The 22,730-nt window shown below is 49.2% G+C and overlaps 8 protein-coding genes across 8 annotated transcripts; 4 read left to right on the forward strand and 4 right to left on the reverse strand.

Annotated features, from left to right (window-relative positions):
* Positions 1-41: 41 nt before the first annotated feature.
* N7519_004921 (putative ATP-dependent RNA helicase DBP6) lies at positions 42-2,501 on the forward strand (the record flags this gene model as incomplete). The annotated part of the gene is made up of 1 exon (XM_057291697.1): positions 42-2,501. One exon carries the CDS (start codon positions 42-44, stop codon positions 2,499-2,501), a length of 2,460 nt encoding a protein of 819 aa, XP_057146508.1.
* Positions 2,502-3,581: 1,080 nt separating this feature from the next.
* xlnD (beta-xylosidase XylA) lies at positions 3,582-5,957 on the forward strand (the record flags this gene model as incomplete). Its single annotated transcript, XM_057291698.1, has 1 exon — positions 3,582-5,957. One exon carries the CDS (start codon positions 3,582-3,584, stop codon positions 5,955-5,957), a length of 2,376 nt encoding a protein of 791 aa, XP_057146509.1.
* An 852-nt stretch (positions 5,958-6,809) lies between these two features.
* Positions 6,810-8,440, reverse strand: N7519_004923 (uncharacterized protein; the record flags this gene model as incomplete). The annotated part of the gene is made up of 9 exons (XM_057291699.1): positions 6,810-6,885; positions 6,935-7,363; positions 7,437-7,706; positions 7,762-7,802; positions 7,861-7,936; positions 8,015-8,056; positions 8,115-8,255; positions 8,312-8,364; positions 8,414-8,440. The coding sequence occupies 9 exons, from the start codon at positions 8,438-8,440 to the stop codon at positions 6,810-6,812; spliced, it is 1,155 nt and encodes a 384-aa protein (XP_057146510.1).
* Positions 8,441-9,516: 1,076 nt separating this feature from the next.
* N7519_004924 (ankyrin repeat domain-containing protein) lies at positions 9,517-12,736 on the reverse strand (the record flags this gene model as incomplete). The annotated part of the gene is made up of 4 exons (XM_057291700.1): positions 9,517-11,284; positions 11,343-12,152; positions 12,265-12,564; positions 12,627-12,736. 4 exons carry the CDS (start codon positions 12,734-12,736, stop codon positions 9,517-9,519), a joined length of 2,988 nt encoding a protein of 995 aa, XP_057146511.1.
* An 851-nt stretch (positions 12,737-13,587) lies between these two features.
* N7519_004925 (putative C6 transcription factor) lies at positions 13,588-17,316 on the forward strand (the record flags this gene model as incomplete). Its single annotated transcript, XM_057291701.1, has 9 exons — positions 13,588-13,755; positions 13,822-14,357; positions 14,412-14,451; positions 14,509-15,526; positions 15,575-15,894; positions 15,944-16,014; positions 16,063-16,152; positions 16,213-16,239; positions 16,287-17,316. 9 exons carry the CDS (start codon positions 13,588-13,590, stop codon positions 17,314-17,316), a joined length of 3,300 nt encoding a protein of 1,099 aa, XP_057146512.1.
* A 439-nt stretch (positions 17,317-17,755) lies between these two features.
* Positions 17,756-18,510, reverse strand: N7519_004926 (translationally-controlled tumor protein; the record flags this gene model as incomplete). The annotated part of the gene is made up of 4 exons (XM_057291702.1): positions 17,756-17,840; positions 17,892-18,072; positions 18,135-18,423; positions 18,496-18,510. The coding sequence occupies 4 exons, from the start codon at positions 18,508-18,510 to the stop codon at positions 17,756-17,758; spliced, it is 570 nt and encodes a 189-aa protein (XP_057146513.1).
* Positions 18,511-19,381: 871 nt separating this feature from the next.
* sur2 (sphingosine hydroxylase) lies at positions 19,382-20,703 on the forward strand (the record flags this gene model as incomplete). Its single annotated transcript, XM_057291703.1, has 2 exons — positions 19,382-20,072; positions 20,126-20,703. The coding sequence occupies 2 exons, from the start codon at positions 19,382-19,384 to the stop codon at positions 20,701-20,703; spliced, it is 1,269 nt and encodes a 422-aa protein (XP_057146514.1).
* Positions 20,704-21,363: 660 nt separating this feature from the next.
* N7519_004928 (uncharacterized protein) lies at positions 21,364-22,580 on the reverse strand (the record flags this gene model as incomplete). Its single annotated transcript, XM_057291704.1, has 3 exons — positions 21,364-21,631; positions 21,692-22,451; positions 22,511-22,580. Coding segments are annotated over 3 exons (1,098 nt in total), but the record flags the coding sequence as incomplete, so codon positions are not given.
* Between the last annotated feature and the right edge of the window lie 150 nt (positions 22,581-22,730).

A 22,730-nucleotide genomic window follows, 5' to 3' on the forward strand; every position in this document is an offset into this window, starting at 1 on the left:
GCATCCCACGCCGACTCCGACACTGGCGGAATTACATGAGAATGGTCGACAAAAATTCGGGACTCGAGTCCTCCAAGAAGGCTGATGTGACTCCCAAATCTACCCAGTCACACAAGCGCAAGAGAGATCCCCATGGCTCCCAGCCTGCAGCGACTCCCACGCCAACGAAGAAGCACAAGAAACGCGAAAGCTTGCCGACCGCAGAGGACACAGAACATGGCAGCATCAAGAAGCGCAAGCATCTCAAGGATGCGCTTCAAGGATCGGATTCGCCGGAAGCGTCCCGAAAAGAAAGTACTCTCTCCTCAGACCGCAAAAAAGCGAATGTTGCAGACTCGCGCAATGGCGTCAGCGAAACGGCAGGGAAATCGAAGAAGAGCAAGCGAAAGAGCTCTGGAACGGACGACAAATTGGATGATGCGGCTGCATCTGTGATTACAGGAACTGGTGATGAGGAAGTTGAAGCACCGAAAGTCGCACAACCCAAATCGAAGAACAAGCATTCTGGGATTTTGTCAAAATTCGAGCGCACCAAAACCGTCTCCAGTGCTAAAGCCAGGATAGTTGAACCCGAGGTCGTTGAAGATGAGACCCCTGCTGTCGAAGCCGTCTACGCACAGGGTCTTGAACAACTACCTCAGCCGGAAAACCCACCCGAGCCAGAGCAGATCCCAACGTATTCATCTCTACCCCCGTGGCTGGCCAATCCATTGCGCAAGTCAGCTCAGGACACAAAGAAATTTTCCGAACTCGGAATCAAGCCGGATCTTCTCAAAATTCTCGAACAACAGAACTACAAAGAGGCCTTTGCTGTGCAGTCTACCGTCATTCCCCTCCTTCTACAAGGGGAGCAAAACCACCCTGGAGATCTTTGTGTATCTGCGGCGACTGGATCCGGAAAAACACTTTCCTACGTTCTCCCCCTTGTTACCGCTCTACCGCCGAGACCTGCTTCCAGACTCAGAGGATTGATTGTAGTTCCCACACGAGAGTTGGTGAAACAAGCTCGCGAATCATGTGAGCTGTGTGCCTCCGGATCCAGACTTCATATCGGAAGCGCAGTGGGTAACGTGGCTATCAAAGACGAGCAGAAACTCTTGATGCGCGTCGACCAGGTTTACAACCCGGCCATTCAACAGCAACAGCGCGATGGGCTGAAAGGAAACGACTGGATGAATTTGAGCCTGGAAGATTGTGTCAATGAGGCGATTGACTCTAGCGGGTCTCTTCCGGGCCACATCCAACGATCCGAGCCGAACGTCGACATTCTTATCTGTACTCCTGGTCGCCTGGTTGACCATATTCGTTACACCAAAGGATTCACCCTCAAACATCTCGAATGGTTGGTGATTGATGAAGCTGATCGTCTCTTGAATGAAAGCTTCCAGGAGTGGGTTGATGTGGTTATGAACTCGCTGAACAGTCGAGAGGCCCCCGAAACCTTCGGGCCTGGTGGAAAGCTTTTGTCTGAACTTGGACTTTCGATCGACGCCAAGCCTCCTCGAAAGGTGATTCTGAGTGCAACAATGACCCGCGACATTTCCAAACTCAACTCGCTGCGCCTCGCTAACCCCAAGATGGTTATTATCGGTTCCGAGGATGCTGCCGACGAAGAAGACCCATCTGCTATTCATCCAGATGCGCACTTTGCCCTACCCCCAACTCTATCTGAGCATATTGTTCAAGTTGGCGACGGATCTCTCAAGCCGCTTTATCTGCTGCGTCTTCTTCTTTCTCACATTGAGATTAGTGGGGATCGAGCTCCAAGCGTGTCTGATTCATCCGACTCTGACAGCTCTAGTTCTGACGATGACACTAGCAGCGATGATGACACCAGCTCTGACGATGAGACGAGCTCTGATGAATCATCTGATGACGATACTTCATCTTCTGGGTCAGACTCGGAGTCAGATTCAGACTCGGACTCGGATTCAGCCTCTGATTCTTCTGACTCATTTGACTCGGAATCCGATGCTATGGAGCTTGTTCCCTCGCCCTCGCGCAAGACTGTTCTGATTTTCACCAAGTCATCCGAGTCTGCCTCCCGACTTGCACGTCTCACTTCGCTTCTACATCCCGCATTGGCCAAGCGCGTGGGAACTATCATCAAATCCAACAAATCCTCTGCATCTCGCAAGACATTGACGGCGTATCGACAAGGCCGCATTTCCGTGATTGTGGCTACTGATCGTGCCTCTCGTGGTCTTGATCTGGAATCTTTGACTCATGTCATCAACTACGATATCCCGACCAGCATCACTACTTACGTCCACCGAGTTGGACGTACCGCCCGCGCAGGCCGCGCAGGCTCTGCGTGGTCCCTGGTTGCTCACCGTGAGGGCCGCTGGTTTGCCAACGAGATCGCAGCCAGCGTGGATGGCCGGATCACGCGTACGTCAAACATTGATCGTGTCCAGATCAAGGCCGACGCATTAGACTCACTCAAGCCCAAATTCGCCAAGGCTTTGGACAAGCTTGAACAAGAGGTCAAGCGTGGTTAGTCTAGTCTAATATGTGTTTTGCGTTTTATTGTATTTTATGAGTGGTTACGTGTCGGTCTGCATGCATAGCGGTCAATATACTCTTGTATCATAATCTGTTGACGAGTCACAAGTCTTGAAGGCTCATGGTTTACGCACTTCCCTGTTACGATGTACAAGAATATTTGTAGTCTTCTTAAGTGGTCTTTCCGGTAGTCTCTTAGTCTTTTCCAAGGTTTAGATATCTGATTATATAGATGTTTCTCCCCCTTCTCAGTTAGACAGTAGAAAAGGGCCAACAAGGGCTTTGTGAAGGGACTTATTTAGTAGCCAATAACCGGTATCTTATTAAAACTGTTGCATTCTGTTTATCTGCTATTCAACCAGACTGTACTAGGTTCCTAACAACCCCTTCTCTAATTAACCACATCTTCCCGGCAGATACAATTTTCCCCATTACCCGGGGTCCTGCGGGGTCTGGGCTATGAGAACTGCAATATGTCAGAGATGCATTCATCATTCCATATGAGAGGGGTAATTTCAGGCTAAACTCGCATAAATACCATTCCTTCGGATGGCTTATGGCTTGGATAGCTTGGATAGCTTGGATAGCTTGAATAGCTTGTTCTGGAGGTTAATTGTGACCTCAGCTCTCAGACCTCTTTAGTATTTTCTGTGAAGAGAGTAAGAGAGTATTAATTCAAAAGGTTCAAAGCTATTCTAATATCCAAATGTAGTTCGAGGAAATAGTAGTAGAACAGGATCTCTCCCCTGGTATAGAAGTAAGGACTCCATGCACCTCTTCCCGTGCACCTCTTCCCACTTTGACCCCCTTGCACCCTTTGACAACGGAGGACAAAGAGGACATGATTAACAAGCATCGGCAAATAAGGAAAAATTTCAGGCTAAATTGTTCAACTTCCAACGCCCAATCTCGGGGGAAACCCGAACCTCCGTGGGATCCCCTGGGATCGACTGTGCAACTTCCCCAACTCGGTCCAAATGTGTGGGGGGGACCTCTCCATACTCCAGACTATAAGTTGATTCCCGCATCACTGGCAAGAATGCTGGACTATCCGTTCTCGAAGACAGTCTTTTACGATGCCTGTCTTTCCACTACTTGCTTTGTTGGCCTTCGCGCCAACTGCGTTATCCCAGGCCAACACCAGTTATGCGGACTACAATACCAATGCACAACCGGACCTTTACCCCGGGACTATGGCAAAAGTCGATTTTTCTTTTCCAGACTGCTCCAATGGCCCACTCAGCAAGACAATTGTCTGTGACACTACCGCAAAGCCCCACGACAGGGCCGCTGCCCTCATTGCCATGTTCACCTTTGAAGAGCTCGTGAACAGTACTGGAAACGTCATGCCTGCAATTCCTCGGCTGGGTCTCCCACCTTACCAGGTTTGGAACGAAGCTCTTCATGGCTTAGATCGAGCAAACCTCACCGAATTTGGGGACTACAGCTGGGCTACCTCGTTCCCATCCCCCATCCTCACCATGGCTGCCCTGAACCGAACCCTGATCAACCAAATCGGTGGAATCGTGTCAACTCAAGGCAGAGCATTTAACAATGGGGGTCGATATGGGCTCGATGTGTATGCACCCAATATCAATTCCTTCCGTCACCCAGTCTGGGGCCGTGGACAGGAAACTCCAGGCGAGGATATTCAGCTCTGCTCGGTTTACGGACTTGAGTACATAACGGGTCTTCAGGGTGGCTTGGACCCCAAGAACCTGAAATTGGCTGCCACGGCAAAGCATTTCGCTGGTTATGACATCGAGAATTGGGGCAACCATTCAAGACTGGGAAATGATATGAGCATCAGCGCATTCGACTTCGCTAGCTATTACACCCCTCAGTTTGTAACAGCCGTGAGAGATGCAAGAGTTCACAGCGTGATGTCATCGTATAACGCAGTCAATGGTGTTCCCGCATCGGCCAATTCTTTCTTGCTCCAGACTCTACTTCGCGACACCTGGAACTTTGTCGAGGATGGCTATGTCTCTTCCGACTGCGACGCTGTGTACAATGTCTTCAACCCCCACGGATATGCCTCCAGTGCCTCGCTTGCTGCGGCAAAAAGTATACAGGCAGGCACAGATATTGACTGTGGTGCGACTTATCAACTCTATCTGAACCAGTCGTTCACCCAGGGCGAGATCTCGCGCAGTGAGATTGAACGTGCTGCCACTCGTTTCTATTCCAATCTCGTCAGTTTGGGCTACTTTGATGGCAACAACAGCAAATACCGAGATCTGGATTGGTCTGACGTTGTTGCCACTGATGCATGGAACATTTCATACGAGGCTGCCGTGGAAGGAATTGTCCTTCTCAAGAACGATGGCACCTTACCGTTGTCCAAGGGCACCCGCAGTGTTGCATTGATTGGACCATGGGCAAATGTAACAACTACAATGCAGGGAAATTACTATGGCGCAGCGCCCTATCTCACCGGCCCGCTCGCCGCCCTACAAGCCTCGGACCTTGAGGTCAACTATGCTTTTGGCACCAATATCTCCTCAGAATCCACTTCCGGGTTTGAAGCTGCTCTGTCGGCTGCGAGGAAGTCTGATGTGGTCATCTTCGCTGGTGGAATTGACAACACCGTCGAGGCAGAGGGAGTGGATCGCGAAACCATCACCTGGCCTGGTAACCAGCTCCAACTGATCGAGCAGTTGAGTGAGCTGGGTAAGCCGTTAGTTGTTCTCCAGTTGGGCGGTGGTCAAGTGGACTCTTCGTCCCTTAAGGCCAACAAAAACGTCAACTCTCTGGTTTGGGGTGGCTACCCGGGCCAATCTGGGGGTCCTGCAATTTTGGACATTCTCACTGGAAAGCGTGCACCCGCTGGTCGTCTGACAGTCACTCAATACCCTGCTGAGTATGCTCTTCAATTCCCTGCTACCGACATGAGTTTGCGCCCTAAGGGCAGCAACCCTGGGCAAACCTATATGTGGTATACAGGCAAGCCAGTTTACGAATTTGGCCACGGGCTGTTCTACACAACCTTCAAGACATCACTCGCCAACTCCCACGGAGCTAACAATAGAGCTTCCTTCGACATTGTGAAGCTTCTCTCACGCTCAAACGCCGGATACAACGTGATCGAACAAGTCCCCTTCATGAACTACAGTATCGAAGTTGAAAACGCTGGTACAGTCACCTCCGACTATACCGCTATGGCGTTCGTCAACACAAAAGCTGGACCGAGCCCGCATCCCAACAAGTGGCTAGTTGGCTTTGATCGCCTGGGTGGAATTGAACCCCACGCCACTCAGACCATGACAATTCCGATCTCACTGGACAACGTGGCTCGCACCGATGAGGATGGTAATCGCGTTGTGTATCCCGGCAAGTATGAACTTGCGCTGAACAATGAGCGTTCGGCCGTGCTGTCATTCACTTTGACCGGTGACGCGACCACTATTGCTACTTGGCCAAAGGAGGAGCAGCTTGTTCCGCCTTCGTGAAAGGTCTTCGGTCGGTGTATATTGTAGTTGAGTTGTAGTTGAATATGATATATGGATAACTACAAGTCAATGTTTTGGTGAATAGTATCGTAGCAAGGAGAAAAGAGCTTGGTCAAGAAACTATCATATATACAGCCCACATAACAGGAGAAACAAAAAACAAAGGTCAGAATAGCTGCGTCAGCCCTATTGCCATTATCAATATGCATGTTGGCCAATGGTGACATGGTGCCTAGACCCAGCGAGAACATTGGCGTCATGTCGTACGTGCCTCCTTAACATCAAGGGATATTGAATAAAGCTTCCCTTTGCCAGTTGGACCTGAGGATAGAATTATTGATGGAGCTCCATTGTCGCCCAATTTGAGTCAAATGAAGTCTAATGCACTTTGAATATAACAGAAAGCTGCAAGTGATTCGCGCCTTTTCTGAGTCTGATAAATTGCCTTTATTTTTCCAGTCTTACCTCGACATCGAATTGGAGCAGGTCAACATCTGGCTCCGAGCACCACTTGAAACACAACGGGCTTCATCTTCCGTATGTTGTGCTCGACGGCCACGTTCCAAGCCCCTGAATTTTCATCACAAGAGCGTGACTTGGGTTTGAAGGATCAGGGAGGCCAGCAGATGAGATCAACACAATTTCATATCTCCAAAATGAGAACAAAGTACAGGAATCGATTTCTTCCATATCGCAGATGGTAATGCCATGATCCGATCCAGAAAGGCAAGAATGTAAAAAGAATGTAATGTTCAATGCTCAAAGAGGTTCACATATGTGAGTAGGCTGCTGTACTGGAGAAACGAGCGACACAACGAATCGGCTATTGCCTCTGGCCTTCAGAAGACGGATTTATGGCGATGGCTCGCGCTTGATCTCCTGTCTTCTCAATTCCTCCTCAGTAGGCTTCCTCGCCCACACACGACGACTGAACTTCATTAGCAGCATTTCGAGGGGTGTAAAAGGAAAACACTCACCCATATCCATAGCGATGTACATGCGGATCCTTTAGCTCCGCACGCACGCGAGCCAGATAGACCTGCACCTCCTCCTTTGTCCACGGCTCCGGTTCCCCAAACTTAGTGAGAAGCCACATTGCCCAGCCCTCTAGAGCAGTACTCCAGTGAGCATATTGGAGCTGGCCGGCCTCCTTTAGTTGTTTATCCTTAGCCCAGGGGCCTAGAGGGATCTTGTACAGCTCTTCGTGCGCATCCACGAATCCGACTTTCTCCATTTGGCCGCGCATCGTTTCCTGGGTTCTGAGTGACCGACCGGCTCGCTCAGAGCATCTAAGAAATAGATCACCCCACCCCGCTAGAACGCTATCCTTTTTCAAGGTGCCATCGTCGCTATAAACTCGAATGTCCATTTCCACTTGCTCGATCCAACCGCCTGGTTCAAGGGCACTAGAGTTAAAGAAAAGGGGATTAGGATTCCGGGTATAAGCAGGTGGGGTAGTGAAGTGGGAATTAGACTCACTTGTAGGCCTGCTTATATACCTGGCTCCATCCTTCCGAATCGAATGCTCCATACATCATGCGCATGTGGATATAGTCAAACGGCTCTCTCCATGTCCATTCACGAAGCACATCGTCCACCTCGAATAGACAATTCGGGGGCATCCAGGTCACAGGAGGGGGAATATGTCCACACCACGGACGGTCGCTATTTCGTGTCAATCCAAAAAAGATAGAGTAAGGAGTTGTATAAAGAATTCGATTACCTGACGGGAAGTGATCGGCAACGTCACTAGGCATTGGTTAGAGAGTTTCTTAAAATGAGGCCGGGATACTTGTTGACTTACATGGCCCAGCTTCCTTTGCCAGTTCCGATGTCCAGAATATGCTATAGGGCATGGTGAGCAGAGGGTCAAGCAGAGAAGATGGCATCATTATCAATTTACCTTGGGCGAATCGCCAATAGGAGCGCGGAAGAGAGGATTCGGTTGGTGGTAGTCCAGCACGATGAACAATATGTGACTTTGATATGTTAGTACCACGCCATTCTAGCGAGGGCACCGGGGGAGTCCTGGAGCCCGGGAGGGTGATGCAGTTTACCTAATCTCAAATGCCTCGAACTGCTGTTCGTCGGAAGGACCCCTGCATCCATGGACATGGTCAAATCATGCATCATAAATATCAAATCGTCGTGACCAACCAATAGTCATCTTCCTTTATCGCTTGATATCTTTGCTGCACGTTATTATCATTGAAGCAAGCCTCGACTGGAAATGTACTGACCTTCGGCCATTTTCCAACCGTCCCTTTGCGATGGTCGAGGCGAGAGAGGGTAGTCTCACTGAGGATGAAACGAGATGAGAATGCGATGGATATGATTTCGGTGCTTATGCTTACGATTGGAAGTCATCCGGTTCCACGCCATGAACCATAGAGTAGAAAGTGGGATCCTGGGCAGGTGAGAATCACACTCTCGGATCATAAATGAGTACTACTCACCACTGCAATATGCTCCTCCTTATCCATGGCAGTTGTGTTTCAATATATTGCCACGTGGAAAGTGACATGGAGAGATTAAAGGGATGACCTCGGGAAGTGTGTGGGGTAGAGTGAACTACAATAGGTATAGCGTGAAGAATCAGTCAGCTGCCACCTGCAAGCCCTACTGCACTACTGCACTACTGCAGGGAAACAATTCCATTCTTCCGGAGAATTCCTAGGTTATTCATCGGAATTGAAATTAATACTTTATTTAGACTATACAGGGATATGTACATGTAACTATCCGTAGTACGGAGATAACTCCGACGACCTTCCGTGGATAAACCTCGGGACCTCGGGAGGATCCGATACCCGGGGGTATCACCGGATAATGACAATGTCAAGGATTATCACGGAAAGAAGATCTGGTGGAATTGATACTGCAGTAGATCTAGGAACAGCGGTAATAGGAAGGGGAATAGGAAGGGGAATGAATTTCTGGGCTGACAAAAAAAGCAATGATGATTGTCGTATTAATTCTCCTCCGACTGTTCCCTCTCTTGGACCTTTCCTTCCACCGATCCTTGCTATTGCCAGATCATTTCGGATATAGTGGGGCTCAGACGCATCATGCTAGACTATGTTATTGCCCGTCAGACAATACTTGGTATTGGACTCCTTGATGATGATGTGTTGCATCTGAAATCCCATAATTAAAGGTGGATGAGATTTCCATTCCACATAGGAGACACGTTGGTGGTGGGTTGAGATACATAGTAGTAACATTGGGGCGCAGGAGTACTATGTTGACACTCTAGTGGAAAAGGGCCTAAATAGAGAAGTTGTTGAGATCATCCCATCCTACATGGCTGCCTTATTGCGCTGTCAGACTGCGCGCTTTGTTTGTTGCTTGTGAATGTGGGCCTCTATAAAAAGGCCCTGCTTTGCTAGTTTGAATACCAAGAGTTTCTTCCTCCTCCATCTCCCTGGTAGCATGTAGCCTCAAGAGAAGTATAATGGTTAGTTTCTAATGGAGGTCTTGCTCATAAACTGATGTCATAGTGAATCCTTTTCACAACCGTAGAAGGTCTTGTTTGGTAACAAGTCTAGTACTCAGCCGCTTAAGTGCTGCCCTGTCTTTTGAGAAGCGCGGCAACCTCCCGATGACCTCTCATCATCGCTGCTCGCAGGGGCGTTTTGTAAACACCGGCACGAATGGTGCTGTCGGCACCTCTGTCGAGTAGAATCTGCGCTATTTCAACAAATCCGAACGCAGCGGCTGCATGCAAAGCAGTGCCATGTGGTCTGCCACGAGCATTAGGGTCGGCGCCGTTCTCGAGCAGCATCTTTGCAATGTGACATTGTCCTTTTGCAACAGCAGCCATCAGGGCTGTGCCACGCTCATGTTCCGCATTTATGTTAGCACCGCTGTCGAGCAGCATTTGCACTATTTGCTGATTCCCATTCATCGAGGCCGCTCTCAGTGCGCTGTTGAAAGCTCCGTTTTCCGAATTTGGATTAGCGCCGTTATCGAGAAGTATCCTTGTTATTTGCTCATGCCCGTTGATACAGGCCGCTATGAGGGCGGTTCCATATGCCCCGCCTTGTCGGTTGATATCCGCGTGATGATTGAGCAAAATTTGCACCATATCTTCCCTGCCGCTCGCCGAGGCTGCTTGCAATGCGGGTTCGATCTCGCTTTCTTGGGAATTGGGATCGGCGCCCTTCTCAAGCAAGAGAGTTACTAGTTCCCAGTGACCAGCTACAGCAGCGGCTTCTAAGGGGTTCCCGAAGAGCTGACTCTCAGCATCGATGTTTGCGCCGCTGTTGAGGAGAATCTCCGCAGTGTGTATTCGGCCTTTGCCGCATGCTGCAATTAGGGCGCTTCTATCCGATCCAGGCGGGGTATTAACATCAACCCCCCGCTCGAGAAAAAGTCTGACAATATCTTCATGCCCGAGAGCCGCAGCAGATGACAACGGGTCGTTGTTTAAATCGCCATTCCCCTTGGGATCTGCTCCATGGGCGAGAAGTAATTGAATGAGGTTCAAATGGCCTCTTGAAATGGCGCATTGCAACGGCGTCCGGCCACCATTATAGCGCATGTCCACAGGGTGCTGATGTTGAAGAAAGTAAGACACTGCTTCTTCAATTCCATATAATGCAGCGAGATGCAGACCCGTCATTTCCCTTGGGAAGTTCTGGCTCCAGTTGTTTGGGATTGAGTGCTTTACAACAAGGCGTGTTTGTTCTGAGGCATCAATCCTTGCCTGATCTTTCAAGAAGTTTATCACATCAGGATGCAGAATTCTAGTTACACCCACATGATCGCCCCAATGGCGTACCACATAAGGGTAGAATGGATGTGATTCTAAACGCTCCTCGAACGCTTCATCGCTTTCACAAATCCCAGATCCAAATATGTCAAATGAAATGTATGTGACACACAACATGCTGATTTCATTTTCGGCGCTGGGAAGCAGTACATCTTTCTTCCGCTCGAGGTATTCTTGCGTTGTATAATGAACCAGCCGAATTATCCCACTTTCATCTTCGACGGTAACTAGACCAGCACACACAGCAAGGATGTCTTCAATCTCCGGCATATTCTCTTCGTCAAGGCTAGATTCCCCTTTCTCTATTGCAAGTGCATGCTGGAGCTCCAATGAAGTGAGCGGTCTTCTTGCGCATGTGAGCCAAGAGAGAGTTTGTATCGCCAATTCAGTTTGCTCTCTCAGTTGCCCTTGAATTCGGCTCATGGCGTTGTCGTAAGCCTTGTCGTATGCATATTCATTAGCCCCATCTGAGAACTCTTTCAGAACCGTTCGAGTAGATTTGGCTGACCTCCTGCCGATCAATGACTCGAAATAAAGCTGTGCAAGAAGGAACCTGGGTAGATAAGCAATCCAAGTCGTTCGCGAGGGATTAATACTATAAGAAGACTCACATTCCCTGTACATGGCGCGGGATTACAGTCGTAATCTCCTCTTGCAATGTAGTATTTCGACCCACAAATCCCGGGAGTCGATACATATTGCCACCAATGTATCGTCGAACATCGTCCTCATGAGCCCGTATCTCCAAGATTCCGCCCCCTTTAAACAAATCGTTTATCTCCGTGGGCCTTGACGTGGCGAAGACATTTGCTCCAGCACCGGCACGAATTCTCCTCATCTCGCGCAAAAGTCTGGTACGGCAAGTGGATTCGCACTCATCGAGGGCATCGACGACAATAAACACGTCCGAATAAATGGAAGCGACTGTTTGCAGAGCTCTTGATACTTTGTCAAATTGTGGACGCGTCGATGTAGCTTTGTAGCGCGTGTAGAGGTCCTTGACTGCATCTGGGACAGATTTTCTCTTCTGGCTTAGTTGCTTTAACAAGCTTGAAAGCAAGTCTTGAACCTTTTGCTCATCTTGGCGATTAAAATTGCAATAAATGTAGGCTATGCCAACATTTGGATTATCCTGAAAGCGCGTAATCAAATCGTCGACAAGGATGGCAGAACAGATGGTCTTTCCTGCACCTGGAATGCCCGGACAAAACAAGGTCGCTCGGGGTGTGCGAAGCCAATGTTCATATTCTTCCGAATTGAGAAGCCATTGTCCAGTTCCTTCTTGCCGTCGAGAGAGAAGATCGCTCTGTTGCGAAGTGTAATCAGCGGCAGACAGCCAGTCAAGAATGCAAGACCGTTCATCGCTTTGCTGTCGTTGGTTGAGATGTTCCAGTGTTTGTTTTGTCGCCACCATAGTTTGCCTATGAATGTTAGATGTTAGTCATGCTCAGGTGTCCACGGGTGCCAAAGTACCAGGTGGGGTAGAAAGGGGGCAGAAGGGGGGTAGAGAGAGGGGGGGGGAGTATACGATACCTTGATATAGCACTCATGAATGACTGGAGCAACATCACATTAGACATCAGCCGACCTCGGAGCTCGCTTATGTCTTCCGGCTCCCAGGAAATCCTCTTCCAGATACTTCTAGCCTTTTTGTGAATTGATGTACCAGAATAATCAACGACTTTGTATTTCTCCATGGCATCTTGAAGCTCATTCAGTAGGATCCCACAGCTGTGACTGATTTCAGCTAGTTGCTTTTGTTGCTTATCATTGATATCGTAACCCAGTAGTTGAATATCGAGATCTTGGAGGATAATTGCCAGTCCTCTGACCCTATGCTGACGAAAAAGGGATCAGTTCCTGGCCAATGAACTACGTGTATAGTATGCACGCACTCTCTAGTGATACTGTTGAACTGGCTTGGAGCACCAACAAAGTCTTTTCGGAGCTTATTAGCCAAAGTAATAATGGAAATCAAGTCTCCCAAGCTGAATCCAAAGCTCATCGTGGGTATCGTTCGATTTGTGATGTAATACGGGAGGCGATATGTGAGAAATTGCTAGGTTTTAAAATGCTAGACTTGCTATTTCTTCTACTGAGAAACCCCAAATTCTGGGCCACGCAATGCTTTTTAGTACAGCTGTCTGGCATCCCGGTTTGGGATTGATTGGGCACGAGAGACCCCATACAAGCCACTTCATGCATTAGCGTGCGGTGAGAAGCAGAGAGCCAAGCAATGCAGTATGCCGTCGGGTTTCAGGCGAAACTACGAGAAACGGAACAAACAGACCCAAATAAATCGGGGCTATGCAGACCAGAAATATCAGAGGTAAATTGGGCTGATCGCCGTGACTTAGAAGTGTGCTTCAAAGTCAAAGAACTTGAAGGGAGAATATCTTCTCTATCAATTGATACATATATGGACTTGCTATGGTATTTCCAAGCACCGCCTGCATTGGCATGTGGCCCTGCACCCGTCAGACATCAAATGTTGTCGGTTTTGCTTTAGTTCCACAAGGTTCGCATACCATTGAGATATGTAAATTACACTAAACGTACTACATATGTAGTAGTTTAAATCATATTCCTTAACATATATATATTCCATGGATTAAATCGGATATCCCACAAGCAAATTGGATGCCCTCAAATTCAGGCAAAGTTCAGGCAAAGTTCAGGCATAACTAAGTGCTGACCTCGAAATAGAGTGATATCATTGGCTGGCCCCTTCGATCTCCGATAACGTCAAGGAACCCCCGCAATCCTGCAATCGCCGAAGCCGCCGTTTTACTCCGTATTTTTGCGCGTATTGTTTCCATGCTAACACTTGATCTATTTCATGTCTTGCCAGGGAACATGAACCAGAGCCCTCCCCATGCTCAACCCGTACCGGGTCTTCCCAACCCCGGCAGCTCGTTTGCTCCATCATTGAGGGGATCTTTGGCTGGAGGTCGCCAGATCACCCGAAACCGCGCGAGCTACAGCTGTCACATGTGTCGGCGTCGGAAGGTCAAATGCGATAAGGTAGATCGATCTGATTGCTGCCAACACCGATGCCCTGTTCTAAGCTAACATATATCTCCCTTTCAGATACATCCAATATGTGGAAACTGCGTGAAGAACAACACCGAGTGTATATATGACGTGTCACCCCAAAAAGATGACGATGGGCGCGACGGTTCTTCCCAAAATGTGCATGGCGTTAAGCGAAGGAGAGAGATGCCCCGGACATTGGAGGAGGATGTCAAGGAGCTCCAGTCACTTTACGGACACTTGAAGCGGGCAGAGTCGACTGGCGAAAAGCCTGACCCAAGCGCCATCGAATCGCGACTCGACAAGCTTATGTCAATGGTTGAGCGCATTGGGAGGACCGGCCAGACACTCGCAAACGTGAACATGCAGGCAACGGCCCCGGATGCGAAAGTGGAAGCCACAGAGCTGGATGACCCACGGCCCAGCAATGGTCTGAGCGGAAATAAAACTCCGTCAAGATCTACCAGCCCACGTCGCATTGCTCCAGACAGTGATGAATTTCCGATCCCATCCGGTCAGGCCACTGATCTGGTAGACCCGGTTGGCAGTTTGAACTTAGGCCATTTGAGCCTAGAGGACGGTGGAAGGTCAAGGTTGGTCAAAATTGCTCCATTTGAAATACAAATCTCTTTTCTAACTCTAATTAGATATGTTGGCACCACGTATTGGGCTTATATCTCTGGCGAAGTATGCTGTTCACTAGACATCCCCACTAGTAAGCAGTTTTCACTAACTAGCGTCTAGATCAATGAGCTTAATCAATTGCTGAGAGATCAAAATAGCTCACATGATCAGTCTGCCCCTGAAAATAAAAATGAAGACATAGCGGATTCGCATGCCGATGGTCGACAGTCATGGAGAGAATCAATAGGCAGCTCGACACCTTCAATCACGCCTAGGTCTCGTTCCTTCCAACAATCTATAATTTTCCCTTCGGGTGACTCTCCCTTGGTCAATGAAAAGCTGGTGGAGCCAGAAATGCTTGATCACGTTCCAACGAGGCGGCAAAGCCATATTCTTTACAAAGGATTCATTTCCGGTGTACACGCTATCAGCCCTGTCATTCACCCTCCAACTATCCTCAAGCTCTACAATTCCTTCTGGGATTGGTATGACTGCAGCAGCTATTCGGGAGAGTCGTGCCCAAATCCATCATTCATTCCACTGTTGTACGCGATATGGTATGGCGGCTCAGTGACCATCTCGATGCGAACAATCGAAGCCGAATTCAATATGTCCTCGCGGACAGCCCTTTCCACAATATATACCGAGGAAGCTAACAGGTGGCTTACGAGGGTCAAATTCCCGCGCAGCCCTTCACTTCAAGGCCTCGCTGCTTATCTTATCGTACAGACAATTGTGACCAAGGAGGAAGAGCCTTTGGCGAGTAGTCTTTTTGTTAGTCTCGCGATGAGGGTTGCGCAGACCATGGGCTTGCATCGGGACCCAGCTAAGTTTGGCATAGAGCCATGTGAAGCTGAGTACCGTCGCCGGATATGGTGGCACATTATGCACATGGACGGTGTCGTTGCCATGTCAAGCGGCCTGCCTCCACTTGTCAACGACGAAAACTATTGGGATGTGTGCGAGACGAGTGAACTGAAAGACACGATCCTAGGTACCCCTGCTGCGGAGTCCTACATGAAACATGTTGCTTCACGGGAGCGGCTGCCTGATAATCCAGACGATCCCACCATTTGCGGCGGGCCATCAATGGTCAACGTCTACTACCTGACCGCAAGAGGGAAATATACCATGGCTCGTGAGTGCACCTTTCCGTTATAAAAACCCACCCACTAATTTTTACCAGGCGCTGTCCGCCGCATATTGAAAATCCAGCTTGGAACAAAGCCCCTCACTAGACAGGACATGGAGGAGCTCCGGTCAATACTCCTTGACTTGCAGCTGAAACTGAATTCCATCATCGACAGGATTCCAGAAGGGAAGGATGTTGATAACCTGTCCACGCCAGACCGAGCTTCTTCTATAACCAGATCCCCGGATGGCCGCTCTTCCGACACAGAGCTTCCAGGCGAAGGTCCCACCGGATGCCCAGAACAGTATCACTCACCGGTTCTTGTTTGCTTCCATAAATGGGCGAAGATCATTCTTTCGTTGTACATTGACAAAGTGCGTTTCCCAGTCTGTGCGGGTTTGTACCCAACTGACCTTCCTCTAGGCCTTCTGCGTGGCCTACCAGCCTTTTCTGAAGAACGCTCGCAGCCGGATTTGGCCAGCGGCACGCCAGAGGTTTGCTCACACCATCGGGCAATAAGTCTATGTGCTAATATTGAATAGTGCACTACGCCACTGTCATGGCTTCATGGAAAAATTCATCCAACTCGCAACGGATCCTGATTTCCAGCCCTTTCATTGGAGCTGGCCTGGGTATGATTTTTCCCCTACTATAGCAGCCAAGAATTATAGGCAACTGATACTTCTCTTTAGCAATCATCAACCAATGCATGCCACTATGTACGACTCCATTATCAGGTGTCGGTAGCCACGCTAACGAAATACAGGATCATGCTTATTGACCTATATGAGCGACCTTACAGCCCTGAAGCATCCAGGTCCCGCGCATTCATCGACCGCATACTCGCGCTTTCTGGTCCAGATGGAGGCGTCGTAGGAGGTGAAGGCGGCGTCTCAACACCACGGCGATTAAAAGACGGTGGCCGTGAAGCCTGGGATATGATCCGCCGCCTTCGCCATAAGGCTTGGCAAAAGGCTGGCCTCAATCCGCGAATGCTCTGGACCGAACAAGATCAGATCCAGGCTGGCGTTGCTTCGCCAGTTGATACTCATGGGGATTATGACCCTCCTTGCTCAAATCCCTCTCAGGCCGGGTCTCCAGGCTCAGCATCGGCCAACCCTCCCTCAACACACAAGCACCAACCCAGCGATTTCGTCAAAACATTCTACAACTTCACCCGCTCCCACACATCCTCGAATTCTGTTAGCTCGGATGCTACAAAAAGTCCCCTGCGATATCAATACCATCCACAGGATAAACCCTCGCGTGCAAATTCATATCCACATTCACATTCCCGATTCCATCCCATTCCCGCCGATAATCTAATACCTCCCCGCGCTGGCGACTCCTCAACCAATGCGGACTCCTTGTTTGGTGCATCTCCACCGATAAGATCTCCTGCATCCACCGCTCCCGCCCCACATGTTCAGCATTCAAATCCTGATATTACTGCTCCTGGTGACATGCCCGTAGTGGACCCTGGATCTCCTAATGTTATATCCAAGGGAGTTCCTACACCGCCATCGATGGTTGACCCCAACCTCAACTTCGACTGGGACCAGTGGGATGCTGTGTTCGGGCAACATCTTCCTGTCGCAGACGATCTGATGGAATTGGATCCTGTCTCGGGTCTTGATTTCACCAATGTTGGGACTACCTCAGCGTTTAATGGCAATAGCCCCATCGACATGTCTAATCCATATGCCAGTGGTCTTCCACTTCCAGGCTCCTCCCCGGAAGGGGGTTTTCCGTCCTGGAATGGGAATAATGGGGGTGATTGGCCGGGATACCCTTAGTATCCATTATATACTTGATATAGACACTAGATATGAGCGATAAAAAGTCAAAAAAACCTATACATCCACATAATGGTTGGTGTCGCTTTACTCGTTTGCGACAAGCAAAGTACTTTTTGGGGCCCCAATACTCAATTCTTTTTAAGTCAAATGTGGTGTCGAAAACTGGATCAGCGATAGCAAATACAGACTACATTGTACAAGCCAGAAAATAAGACATGACAGATGATTTCATGAAGCGTAACTCTTATGGACCCAATAGATCACTAACTCGGGGTTCAAAAATTGCGAGAGGTTTATTAGAACAGACTGGGCCGGGGAAGGGAAATAAGTAGCCGCTGCGTCTGAGCTGTAACCCGCAATTCTCCCAGAAAGGCGTATTTGTTCGTGTAGGGTGCGTATGCTTTAACTATCGCTTCTTTGGAACGACAAGAGTTGCTTAGACCTTGACCTCCTTGAGACCGTCAGCCCAGACGGTGGCGTAGGGGGTGACACCATCCTCGCGGAAGTCAATCAGGACGTGCCTAGAAACAGTCAGTTTAAGATTGCAAGGGGAAATTGACATGGGGACATACATGGCCTCGCCGTCAGTGGACTGGCCCATGAGAACATCGTAGTTGTCCCAGTTGGCAAGGATCATCTTCATAGCGCCGGCGGCCTTCTTCTTCCATGCTTCCTCGGCCGCCTTAACCTCCTCAGGGCCTCCGGCCGCAGCGAACTTGGGGGCGGCATTCTTGTGGAGCTTCTTAAGGTAAGCTGTATCAAAGAACAACAGTAAGTAAATTGCGCGGACCAAAAGACCAAAGGGCGAAGCATACACTTGATGTGGGTCTTGTAGCTCTCCTTAGAGGGCTTCGCGCCCTCCTCAGCCTTGAGCCAGACCAGACGGAACTGGTCCTCGATATCGTGGACCATGGTGGTCTCACCTTCGCCACCTTCATCGTCGTCGCCCCCCTCCTCGGCGGAAGGGTTGGCACCCTCGAGCTGGAAGTCTTCGCCGGCACGCTTCATATACTTGCGGCAGTCACACTCCCAAAGGATATCGAAATCCTTGTTGGGAACAAGCTTGAAGGTATCGGCGACGATCTCGTCACCGGAAACGATGTCCTAGTGGGGTTGTCAGTTGAAATTCACCTGCAAACGCAGAGAGGCAAATCCAATTGATATTGGCAAACATACAGTGTAGATAATCATTTTGGCGGAATTATATGTTCAGAAGACGAAGGGGGTAGGAAAGTAAAGAGGCACGGGAAGGAAGAAAAACACTTTTAAGGTGGGGGGACGAGGTTTTTTCTTAAAAAAAAAAATACTAGAGCGGGGGATGCCGTTTGTTCTGTTTGCATTCATTTGGTTTGTACCGCACGGGTACCGTGGAGTCTGGGCCACGGCCACTAGCTGTGTGTTAGCGCAGTATTGGTACTTCGGGGTACTTCGTAGATACAATATCATTTTGGGGTAAAAATGGGATGTATAAATATCAGAAAGACTGAGATATCATCAATTGGCAAGAGGAAAGTCGAGGAACTAATTAATTTAGATCAATTGATGTTCCCGAGGTCGTTTTCAACCCAGTTGACTTTCCTTCAGGACTGCCCAGGCCGAAGTATAGACAACTGAGTCAGCATCAGTCCACGTAATACCATACCATACTGTATTTGGTTACTTTCCCCAGCCATTTAATCCAAATATACCGTCCATACATGTATTGGGCTGGTTCGTCTTCGGGCTCGCGCCACCCGAATCCGTCTCCTGATCTGAACGTTTATCTTTTATCTTCCGAGCAATTCCTATTCCTATTCTTTCCTTCATCATTATCTGATTCTCTTTGTTTTTTCTTTAACCTACTTCCTTTTGTATGTACCGGCCAGTGCCGAGAGATCTCTGGCTGATCGGAATCATCCTGCGTCGCGCCTACCCGTCAGCATCCGGACGGTGGGCAGTTGCGGACGTCCACTCTCTTTTACTTGCTTCCTAACCTTGGGGTCATTTTAATATCCAAGCTCCCTTTGATCGTTCTTGGATTCTTTGTGCTACTGAAAACTCAACGTATCGCCATTCTTTCACCATGGCTGTAAACGCATCAGTCGCGTTCGACCTTCCTCCCCTACCAACCTACACCTTGACCGCGCGAGAGCATTTGCTTGCTCCTCTTCCTGACAGCATCCTTACGCTTATATTGCCCGTAATCGCTTATTGGGGCATGTCCATGATCTATCATTTCCTCGATGTCAATGATTACTTCGTCCAATACCGGCTCCACACCCCCGCAGAAGTCCTGAAACGAAACAAAGTGACTCGCTGGGAAGTCGTACGGGATGTTGTCTTACAACAGGTAATTCAAACCCTGGCCGGCTTTGCATTCATCTATTTTGATGCCGAGGAAACCGTTGGGAGAGAAGAGTATGATGTGGCTGTGTGGGCGCAGCGATTGCGGATCGCCCAGAAGGCTGTCCCATCATTGTTAGCTCTTGTTGGAGTTGACACCATTAGTCTTGGAAAATCGGTGTCCCAAAGCGGTTATACCATGTTGGCGGGAGTTCTGGCTGGTGGATCATACCCCGGTGTGACCCAGTCTATAATTCTCGACAACGGAGCCGAGGCTGTAGCCCCCGCGTTCACGAACTGGGAACTTGCAGTTGCCGGTTTCATATATTGGTACTTTGTACCGACCCTTCAGTTCCTGCTGGCGATTTCCATTGTGGATACTTGGCAGTACTTCCTCCACCGCGCTATGCATCTGAACCGGTGGCTCTATGGTATGCCTGTCGTTTCGAAGTTGATTGATGGTTTCATACTAATTAGTTGTTAGTGACTTTCCACTCACGTCACCACCGTCTTTACGTTCCTTATGCTTTCGGCGCCCTCTACAACCACCCGGTTGAGGGATTCCTCCTGGATACGGCTGGCACTGGTATTGGATTCTTAGTCTCCGGCATGACCACCCGCCAGGCCATGTGGTTCTTTACAATGTCGACTATCAAAACTGTTGACGACCACTGTGGCTATGCCTTCCCCTGGGATCCACTGCAGCATTTCACCTCTAACAATGCTGCCTACCACGACATTCATCACCAAAGCTGGGGTATCAAGACCAACTTCTCCCAGCCTTTCTTCATCTTCTGGGACCGCCTTCTTGGTACCCAGTGGACTGGTGAAGTCAAGCTGCGCTACGAACGAGCTCGAGAGAATGCCCAGAAGCAGGTGGATCTGGATGCTGCCCAGGCGCCTGATACCACGCCAACTGTGACTGTGGCCGAGGAACGTGAACCTGAGCGGGTAGTGGTATCACCTGAGGGGCCTGCGGCTCGTACCCGACTGCGCCGAAAGACTGTTGATAGTCTCAAAGGCCCGAGTCATGGGGTTCCTGGAAGTGTTCTCCACAACTAAAGCCGTGATGATATAAGGCCCGAGCATGTGTTGATTTTTCTTTATGCATCCCCAACGCCGTCCCTGGAGCTGCTGGCCGTCTCCGCCAGACTGTGGGGCTTTCCGTCATTTTTTGTATATGGGATCAATGGCCCAAATGTATTAATACTTCAAAATGCGCCAGTCAGTGCTTTGTACATGGTTCGCTCTATGACCTACTGTCAATAATGTCTATTATTTGCCATTTGCATTTTCTTCTGGGTATTCAGTATCTGTACATCTGCAAATATTACGGACTATGCTCAAACACTCGACTCTGACCAGATCTTGACATACAATAGCAAGGGAAAACAGAATGACAGCAGAAAGTGCCAGTCGCAAAAGACTTCAAAAAGCAAATGACAACAAAAGCAACTTAAGAAACAACGCCCAAACAAGATGCGAAGACAAAGGAAATGAAAGAGACTAGGAGAGATCAAATCATATTCGACTGTTCACACACCAGATTCCAAGTAGTCCTCGCTGCTGAGCTACTTTCTGGCTTTCTCGGGACTTCATCTTCATCACTCCAATCACTGTCAGTGGAACAGATCGACGGGAGCGACACTCTGATGGAAGGCGACTACTCCCCTGTATGGAGAAGTCTTCCGTGCTTCGAGAGTAGGGATTTGTTCCCATACCCTTGTACATCTCGAGCAATTCGTCGATTTCATCCATGGTCCCCAAGAAATTGCTTGCGGTGCTAGGTGATGGAGGGGTCCCAGGAGGTCCATAGACGGTGCTCGCCCTCCGCCTTTCCGGGCCTATTCTTAAGCCTTGATAGCTATCATCGGCGAAATCCATGAGTCTAGTGACGCGGTCCGGGTTCGGGTCTGGTAGTCGATCTCGCTTCATGTGGTATGATGATGTCGAAGCCTTCCTGGAAGGGCTCGACGTCGGGCGACATATTCTGCGCCCTTCAGTGTCAGTGTCAGTACATTGAGATGACGAAGAAGATTCGGGGACATACCTTTCCGCGGGGTGGGATGCTGCGATTGGTGGTGGTGGCTGGGGATACTTCTTCCTCGGGTTATACTCACCGGCCGGGCCATGGCTACGTGCACTCTTTCCGCTTTTTCCCCTTTTGTCATTTTTGTCGTTGTCATTCTTGCCATGATCGGCGTGCTCTCGCTGTGCAGGTGTCGAATCCGCGTGTGCTGGGTCTTGGTACCAGGCCTTGCTGCAGGCCTTGCGGGTATCCTTCAGGATGAATGCAAACTGGCTAGATGTGCCATACAACTCATCAACATGATTAGGGAATAAGTCAATACAACTGTCGACGAATTTCATAAGTCTTCGTGGGGCATGGTTCAAACGAGTCTGCGTGCGAGAGAGTAGGGCGATTCTAAGATTGCGCAGTGCATTCTTGTCACTCGCAACCCGGGCCACCATGCACGCCTGACAGCAGCTGGTCTCATAGTGCCATGCTTCTGAGACGGGGTCTTTCGGGTCAGGCTTCGTCCACATGCCCTGTATAGCCTGTAGTTTCTGCACGATCAATATATCGAGCGGCTTCAGCAAGTCCGGGTACGCGTCGAACTTGCGAAGGTGGTGACCGACTTCCTTCTGGACGAGATTGAACACATCGGTCATGAGGTCTGCATTCAGACCCTGATGAGTATCGCACAAATCCTTGTTAGTTCTTGACCAACGGTCACGGCGCATATTCTTTGGCAGCTCGTGGATCATGCGCTTGACAACCTCATCCATGTGTTTTGCTCTTGTGTTGTCTATGTGCAGAATCTCTGTTAGCTTTTTAACTTCGTCCCTTCTCAGGTCAGTCACAAACCGAGTGTCTCCTGAGAAAAGGGATTTACGTCTACCGATTGTGTCTCGTCTGTTTTCGAACCACCCTCCATTTTTTCCCATTGTTCTTGGTTATCGCTGTGTTAGAGGAGGATTGGGTTGTGGTATCCCTGTGATAGACCCCAGACGATATATACTTGTCCTAGAAGAAAGTACTCTGGGGCTTGGAGGTCAGTTTCAAGTTATACTTGTTTGGAATTGGA

Source organism: Penicillium mononematosum (genome assembly GCF_028829835.1).
Source record: "Penicillium mononematosum strain IBT 11891 chromosome Unknown utg000003l:1.0-8172316.0:1.0-8177699.0, whole genome shotgun sequence".
In the NCBI taxonomy this organism is placed as follows: domain Eukaryota; kingdom Fungi; phylum Ascomycota; class Eurotiomycetes; order Eurotiales; family Aspergillaceae; genus Penicillium; species Penicillium mononematosum.